This window comes from Pocillopora damicornis, chromosome 11, assembly GCF_964200805.1.
Source record: "Pocillopora damicornis chromosome 11, jaPocDami1.2, whole genome shotgun sequence".
Classification (NCBI taxonomy): domain Eukaryota; kingdom Metazoa; phylum Cnidaria; class Anthozoa; order Scleractinia; family Pocilloporidae; genus Pocillopora; species Pocillopora damicornis.
Window position 1 is genome coordinate 15,378,436 of NC_142680.1, and position 8,524 is coordinate 15,386,959.

Consider the following 8,524-nt stretch of genomic DNA (forward strand, 5'->3'; position numbering starts at 1 on the left):
TTGCCACGCGTTTGATTGAAAACGAAAATAACTCAAATACATGCTCTCGCAAAAACTAGAAATCGTTGCTTTGATCAGTATATCTTGTATCATCAATATAGTTACACGAATTCGGCGCTTTTGCAAAAAATGATTCCTCGTATTAGGTAAACATGTTGGTTCTAAAATGATGAGTGACTCGTTTGAAAACAGCTGTGTGCCAGAAACAAGGTCTTTAATCGCCTCGAGGCTCTCCAAAGAAAACCGTCACTTTCGATTGTACTTAACACCAGTAGTAAGACCAAAAAATATATTTGTACGTTGACAAAACTGACTGGTAAAAACCAGGCGACTTGACTTACACATAGAGTCACTGCAATACGGATAAATTTGATTATTTTTGAATTTGCGAACCTTTGGCTCGATGCGCTAAACGAGGGTCTAGTCTACCCCTGGGTACACCGATGAAGACTGACTTTACTAGTGCATATTTACACTACCCACTCCCCCTGTGCAGCAAAATTGTCACTCCGATAATTTTCTCGATCAGTTACGAGCTTTTCCGCCTCCCTTCGGCCAAAGTCCCTCAGGACTACCTATTACTCAGGACTTTTGTTTGGAAAAGTTGATGCGGAACAATAGGCCATTTCTTGATACGCGCCAAGAAATGTTTTTCGAACTGAACCGCAGATTTTTAAACAAAATGCGTTGTGATTACAATATTTCATTCTCCGAGCCCGCTTCAAAGCGGCTGTAGTAGCGGGCATTTGACAGATCAAATCGAAGAAGCATGGAGCATGAAAACCGTTTCGTCTGATCTTACACAATATTGCGTATAACGTTAAGTTTTTTGAAAAAGTCGTCCACAGCTTGTCAGGCTGATAAATTACACGTGAAATAAACACGAGTTGTTTATTTCTATCCACGTTCATCAAGTGTACGCGAAAGAGTATGCATCAGATCGACAAAAGGCACACTTATGTTGAGTCACTTTTGTAATTAAATTCAATTAGCAAAGGAATTAATGAAAAGGGTTTTTTGGGTTTTTTCAAACATGATTTGACGACAGTGATTTTTGTTTTGGTTGTAGAATGTCGAATGAGTTGTCACAATATCAGAGCTCAACTTGCTACGCTAGAAGTTTCTTTAATACACCATACTGGTTTAAATAAGAACTGATCGTGCATGAGATGTCGATAGCGTGTTAAGCTGAAAAGCGTCATGTGACACCACATGTAATACGACATGTTCGTTTTGATTCGTGTTTATCAGACATAATGGTAGTGAATCACTTGGATTCAGACTCGACCAACAGGAAATTGGCGATCAATTCATGTGTGAAATAGTGGAATTTAACGAAAAAACATCAGCTTTTATTTTGTTTTTGCTTAATTTCAGTAAGTTTGATGCCAAAATTTCCTTGCGACTTGTCACGCAACATTTTTGCACGCTTCAAAAGGACATTTCACTCTCACATTCCGAAGTTAACACGGGCAATAAATTTTACAAAGCTTTTATCTGATTCATTGTGAGGCGACGTTGGTCGAACTAAACTAAAAAAAAATTTTAAGAAACCATAATAACTTAATTCCACTACAATTGTTTCTCCATCAACATCAAAATGGCTAAAGTAGCAGGCATCTAAGGGAAGAAACGTAAGCAAAACTCGAATCCAAGAATTATTAAAACAATAATCGTGGTTAGCAAAATTTTTCAGAAACAAATGAAAATCTAGCGAAACTGACGGGTGCCAATAGAATATTCAACAATTAAAAAAAGGAAATACGTCTAAGGGGAGTAAAGCGAGGGTTTTTATTACACAAAATTAGCTAGATGTGTCTTACGAGGAAAGCGAAATGTTTCCGTTTTCGCTAAAAAAATACCTTTGGAAAAAAATTTAACAAAAACCCATTCTCTTTACATGAGAACCCGGCTTTAGCCTTCATTGTTTTTCTTTTCTTAGCTGCTAAGGTTTAAATTCTGATCGTTCTTAACATGTTTGAATTATTTATTCCTTTTAAAGAAAGTATCGCTTTAGTTTCTCCAGTCATAGCATCAAAACATTAATACAGCATGCTCGTGTCTCCAAAAATGTAACATTTACCTCCGAGTTGGCTCAATTAATGCTAACTTTTATATTCCAGCAGTTTCCGAGGAGTTTAAGGGTGCGTGCGATTCCTTATTCATGGTATCTTTCAAATGTTTTTTTCCACAATTTCTTTCCAATTTTAAGATGAGACTAGAAAGGAAAATACAATTGTTTAAAATCTCATTTAACTCGCTCGGATACTGACAGCTTAAATCAAAGTCTCCGTAAGGGAATGTTTGTCAATCGGAACCGGAGAGCTTTAAAAGGACTACGTTGCAAATACAACGTTACGTTCCCCAAGCCAGCTTTAAAGCATCTGGAGCGGTGGACTCATGAGAGAAGAAGAATAAGTTAATCTAATAAGAAGCTCAGCTAATTAAAACCCTTTCGTCCGATCCTATACAAGTCGTCAACAGTAAACGCGTGACACGCGATGTAACGCGAGATGCTTTTATTTTTCTATCCACGTTTATCACGTGCTCGCGAAAGCGCACGTATTAGATCGATGAAAGACTCACTCATTTCGAGTCAGTTGTGGAATCAGATTCAATTTGCAGAAGAATTCATGATGCTTGCACCTTGAAATCATGGGTTTTCCAAGATGATCTGACGACTGAGGTTTTGTTTGGATTGTTTTTGTTTCATTTTATTTCTTTGTCACGAAACATAAGTTCATAGCATGTCGAGCGAGTTGTTACAAAATGTATACATCATACTGGTTTGAAGAAATATACATCTGTACCTTAAACAGCTCTATGGCACATTTTTTACTACAAAGATAGACTTATGGATCTGTATAGCTAAAGCTTATTTGTTTCATTTTCCAGAGTAAATGATGTGACATGGATTTTGATGGTGAGAAAGATATTTCTGATTCGTAATGTTTTGCGTATTTTTTACGGTGTTTTAGATGGGCTTTACAGCCTAAACCAATAACTCCTGGGGGTAGCATTGTGTGACATCCTAAAGAATTGTGTGCGTGTTTATATTCAGAAAATGGTGCTACGCCATTGGTGGGAATATAGTGACGAGAAAACATGAACAAATTAGTTGAGTGAAAAGCGCTTCGCTGACACCGTGGAGATTAAGATTGCCGATTTGAAAGATAAATTTTTGTTTTAGAGTTTTGCGGCTTTCCGAACTGCCTAGATTTAGGGAAAGGCCACAAACCGCCAATATGCTGTTTAGAATAATTAGGGAGATTAAAGTGTCTGGCGACTGGTTTGGATATGAGAAAAAAGGGAAAAAAGAAAGCTATTTCAACCATGATACGTTTATTTCTTATTGCTTCTAGAAAATCAAATCATTCACTGAAGTGTGTGCTGCATATGTACAAAAATGACATGAATATTGAAATCTCGATAATTTTGCAACTCAATAATTTCTCAAAATTCTCTTATTTTAGGAAGGATCCTCCTAATCGCACACGAGGGAGCCATAATGAACAACAGGGCAAATATCGAACAAACCCTCCATATAGGTACCTCTGTTGCTGCCTTCCTGCAAAAAACTAAGCGTCATCTACAAGCGATCGAGTTATACAAGGAATGTTTGGTTTTGCTAAACAACTCAGCATTGGGTATAGAAGATCAAGTCACTAAATCATACAAGTGTAACATCTATATTGCAATGCTCAAGGTGTACAAAGACATCTCTGATTACAGAAACGCAGAAAGATGCGCCAGAAAACTTCTTCCCATGCTCCACGACTTTGGAGAAACAGAACAAGAAGGAATCGTGAGGTCTGAACTGGCAGAAATATATTGCAGACAGAGAAAGTTTGAACAAGCGAAGAAACATTATGAGATCGCAATAGAAAACATGAAAGCAACTGGAGAAAGGAGAAGGGAGGCCGATGGTTACAATGCTCTGGGAAATGTGTCAAGTTCACTTCATGAATATCAGAAGGCTAAAGAGTATTTCGAGAAAGCACTTGCCATCAACATGGAAATTGGTGACAAGGGAGAAGAAGCAAAAAACAATGGAAACCTAGCAACTGTGTTACACTCGCTCGGTGAATATCAGAATGCTAAAGAATTTCACAAGAAAGCACTTGCCATCAACATGGAAATTGGTGACAAGGGAGAAGAAGCAAAAAACTATGGAAACCTAGGAACTGTGTTACACTCGCTCGGTGAATATCAGAAGGCTAAAGAATTTCACGAGAAAGCACTTGCCATCAACATGGAAATTGGTGACAAGGAAGGAGAAGCAAAAAACTATGGCAACCTAGGAACTGTGTTACACTCGCTCGGTGAATATCAGAAGGCTAAAGAATTTCACAAGAAAGCACTTGCCATCAACATGGAAATTGGTGACAAGGGAGGAGAAGCAAAAGACTATGGAAACCTAGGAAAAGTGTTACACTCGCTCGGTGAATATCAGAAGGCTAAAGAATTCCACGAGAAAGCGCTTGCCATCAACGTGGAAATGGGCGAAAAGGGAGGAGAAGCAACAAGCTTTGGAAATCTTGGAACTGTGTTAGACCTACTTGGTGAATATCAAAAGGCTAAAGAATTTCACGAGAAGGCACTTGCCATCAACATGGAAATTGGTGACACGGAAGGAGAAGCAAGAAACTACGGAAACCTAGGAAATGTTTTACACTCATTCGGTGAATATCAAAAGGCTAAAGAATTTCATGAGAAAGCACTCGCGATCGCAACAGAAATTGGTGACAAGGGAGGAGAAGCAACATACTATGGAAACCTAGGAACTGTGTTACACTCGCTTGGGGAATATCAGAAGGCTACAGAAGTTCTTGAGAAAGCACTTGCCATCAACATGGAAATTGGTAACAAGGGAGGAGAAGCAACAAACTACGGAAACCTAGGAATTGTTTTCAAATCACTCGGCGAATATCAGAAGGCTAAAAAGTATTGCGAGAAAGCACGTGCCATCTACATGGAAATTGGTGACAAGAGAGGAGAAGCAACAAACTATGGAAACCTAGGAACTGTATTACACTCGCTCGGTGAATATCAGAAGGCTAAAGAATTTCATGAGAAAGCACTCGCGATCGCAACAGAAATTGGTGACAAGGGAGGAGAAGCAACATACTATGGAAACCTAGGAACTGTGTTACACTCGCTCGGGGAATATCAGAAGGCTACAGAAGTTCTTGAGAAAGCACTTGCCATCAACATGGAAATTGGTAACAAGGGAGGAGAAGCAACAAACTACGGAAACCTTGGAACTGTGTTACACTCGCTCGGTGATTATCAGAAGGCTAAAGAATTTCACGAGAAAGCACTTACCATCAACATGGAAATTGGTAACAAGGGAGGAGAAGCAACAAATTACGGAAACCTAGGAAAAGTGTTTGAATCATTCGGTGAATATCAGAAGGCAAAAGAATTTCACGAGAAAGCACTTGCCATCAACGTGGAAATTGGTGACAAGGAAGGAGAAGCAAGAAATTACGGAAACCTAGGAAATGTGTTTGAATCATTCGGTGAACATCAGAAGGCTAAAGAATTCCACAAGAAAGCACTTGCCATCTACATGAAAATTGGTGACAAGAATGGAGAAGCAGGAAGCTACGGAAACCTAGGAAATGTGTTACGTTCACTAGGTGAACATCAGAAGGCTAAAGAATATCTTGAGAAATCACTTGCCATCAACATGGAAATTGGTGACGAGAAGGGAGAAGCAATAAATTATGGAAACTTAGGAAATGTGTTTATTTTACTCGGTGAATGTCAGAAGGCTAAAGTAAATTACGAGAAAGCACTTCCCATCAACAAGAAAATTGGTGACAAGAATGGAGAAGCAACAAGCTACGGGAACCTAGGTACTGTGTACTCTTTACTCAGTGAATATAAGAGGGCTGAAGAGTATTATGCGAGAGCACTTGCCATCAACATGGAAATTGGAAACAAGAAAGGAGAAGCATCAAACTACAGAGACTTAGGAAATGTGTTCAATGCACTCGGTGAATATCTGAAGGCTAAAGAATATCTCGAGAAAGCACTTGCAATCGCAACGGAAATTGGTGACAAGGGAGGAGAAGCAAGAATCTACGAAAACCTAGGAGATGCATTAACAGTACTCGGTGAATGTCAGAAGGCTAAAGACTATCACGAGAAAGCACTTTCCATTAGCATAGAGACTGGCGACAAATCGGGACAAGCACATTGTCACTTGGAAATTGGACTGGCATGGATCGGGCTCAGAAAATATCGGGACGCTAAGGAATATGGCGAGAAAGCACTTTCTATTGCCACAGAAATTGGTGACCGAGAAATTCAAGCACAAGCTTTCGGTATCCTCGGCAAGGTGTCTGAGTGGCTTCATGATCATCAGAAGGCCAAAGAACATTACAAGAAACAACTTGCTATCAGCAGTGAAATTGGCCACAGAAAAACAGTAGCAGAAGGTTATCAACGCCTAGGAAAAGTGTACTCAATAATTGGTGAATATGACAGAGCTGATGAATACCTTGAGAAAGCCCGTGAGATAAGCTGCGATGTCGGATACGTAATAGGCGAGTTTAACGCCCTGCTCTGTTTGTCGGCCTTGAGGTTATCGCAATCAAAGACCCACGAAGCATTTTCGTGTCTTCATCAATGCATGGCTAAATATGAAACATTGCGAGATCTTCAGCAAGGAAACGAACAGTTTCAATTGGGTCTTTTAGAGTCGCACGGAACTTTTCCCTACAAGTTGCTCAGTTCACTAATTTGTTCTGTTGGAAATCCTCGTGATGCAATTTATGTCGAGGAGCTTCGACGGGCCAGATGCTTAGCAGACTCGATGGCACGAAACTTTTCTGTTGAAAATCACATCTCAGCTGATCCCAAATCATGGCGTGGGATGAAAGAGATTGTGAGCAAAGAACGTAACTCTGCATTCCTTTACATTTCGTATGACGATCGAAGGGTTTCTCTTTGGGTTTTGAGACCAAACGGAAACACTTTATTTCGACAATGCGAAGAAGTCGATGACAAAACCCTCATGGCTGAGAAAGTTTTTGATCTGAATAGTTTTTTCAAAGCAAGTCTCCACCGCTTTGGCATTTTACCCAAACAGAAATGCGAGGATCGATCTTTGAGTGAAACTGTACCGATGTCGCTTCACGATGAAAACGAAGCAGATTTGAGAGGCGAGGACACTAAAGAAACTAAAAGGAGACTTTCTCTGTGTTTCAAGGTGATCATCGCTCCAGTGGCCGATTTACTTACCGAGCCGGAAATCATCATTGTTCCTGAACGTAACTTGTACCGAGTCCCATTTGCAGCCCTACGTGACCAGTCTGGCGGAAAGTGTTTGGCAGAGACTTACAGGATTCGCATCGTCCCTTCTCTGGCGACTCTAAAGCTCATTCAGGAGTGTCCAACAAGCTACCACATTCAGACCGGTGCACTGGTTGTGGGTGATCCCCGGGTAGGCAGGGCGCATTACAGGGGAGAAATCCATGAGTTCACATCATTGGCCGGTGCAAGAAGGGAAGCAGAGATGATCGGAAAACTGCTGGGTGTTCAGCCTTTGTTAGGAGAGCGTGCGACGAGAGAAGCGGTACTTCAAGCAATGAACTCAGTGAGTTTGGTTCATATTGCTGCCCACGGTAATCCCGACAGAGGCGAGATTGCCCTTTCTCCCAGACCTTCTTCGAGCAATATTCCGGAGGAAGACGACTACCTTTTGAGGATCTCTGATATTTCAAAAGTTAAGCTGCGAGCTAAACTGGTGGTACTCAGCTGTTGTCACAGTGGACATGGAGAGATCAAAGTCGAGGGAGTCATTGGAATTGCTCGAACGTTTTTGGCATCCGGTGCACGTTCTGTGTTGGTGACACTGTGGGCCATAGAGGACGAAGCAACAGAGCAGTTTATGGGGCGTTTCTACAGACACCTTGTTGATGGAGAAAGTGTCAGTGAATGTCTTCACCAGGCCATGAAATGGCTGAGGGACATTGGCTTTACCAACGTTTCCCAGTGGGCTCCGTTCATGTTGATTGGAGATAATGTGACATTTGACTTTATGAAACAAAGGTTAGTTCTGTTCCCGAGAATAAAATGAGACAACAAACACTTCTCTACCTACAGAAGTCGGTTTCAGTGGAGATAACAAGAACTAGTGTATAGACACGTATGGTTTCATCCTTGAAATGTTGAAAGAATCTTTCAGTTCCTTTGTAGATGTAGTCAAATATAGTTTTTCAAGATTCCAAATCACATTAAGAAAATCGAGTTAACATTTATTTTTCATGTTGCATAAGAGCGTTAAAAACATTCCAAATGACAAATTTAGGTGTTCGTCCGTAGTCGATGGTTTAAAATCCCGCTTAAACCGGGTCAGTCAGTCGTTATGGCGACCATGTTAAGGTTAATGACGACAACAATTTTTAGGGCGCTACTTTTAAACGATTTATATTATTTTTCTTAATAATTGTTTTCTGTTGTTTAATTGTTTTGTGTTAGAAAAGAAGAATCTGACCATAAAGGACAAGAATGA

General features: G+C 40.2%; 1 protein-coding gene across 1 annotated transcript; it reads left to right on the forward strand.

Annotated features, from left to right (window-relative positions):
- Window positions 1-6,868: 6,868 nt before the first annotated feature.
- Window positions 6,869-8,524, forward strand: LOC149037765 (tetratricopeptide repeat protein 28-like). The gene is made up of 2 exons (XM_089186386.1): window positions 6,869-8,061; window positions 8,491-8,524. The coding sequence occupies exons 1-2, from the start codon at window positions 6,884-6,886 to the stop codon at window positions 8,522-8,524; spliced, it is 1,212 nt and encodes a 403-aa protein (XP_089042512.1). The 5' UTR covers window positions 6,869-6,883.

Coding starts and splice junctions, on each gene's coding strand:
- LOC149037765 (XM_089186386.1), top strand. CDS start 6,884: ATGAAAGAGATTGTGAGCAAAGAACGTAACTCTGCATTCCTTTACATT. Junction 8,062..8,490: donor TTTGACTTTATGAAACAAAG/GTTAGTTCTGTT, acceptor GTTTTGTGTTAG/AAAAGAAGAATCTGACCATA.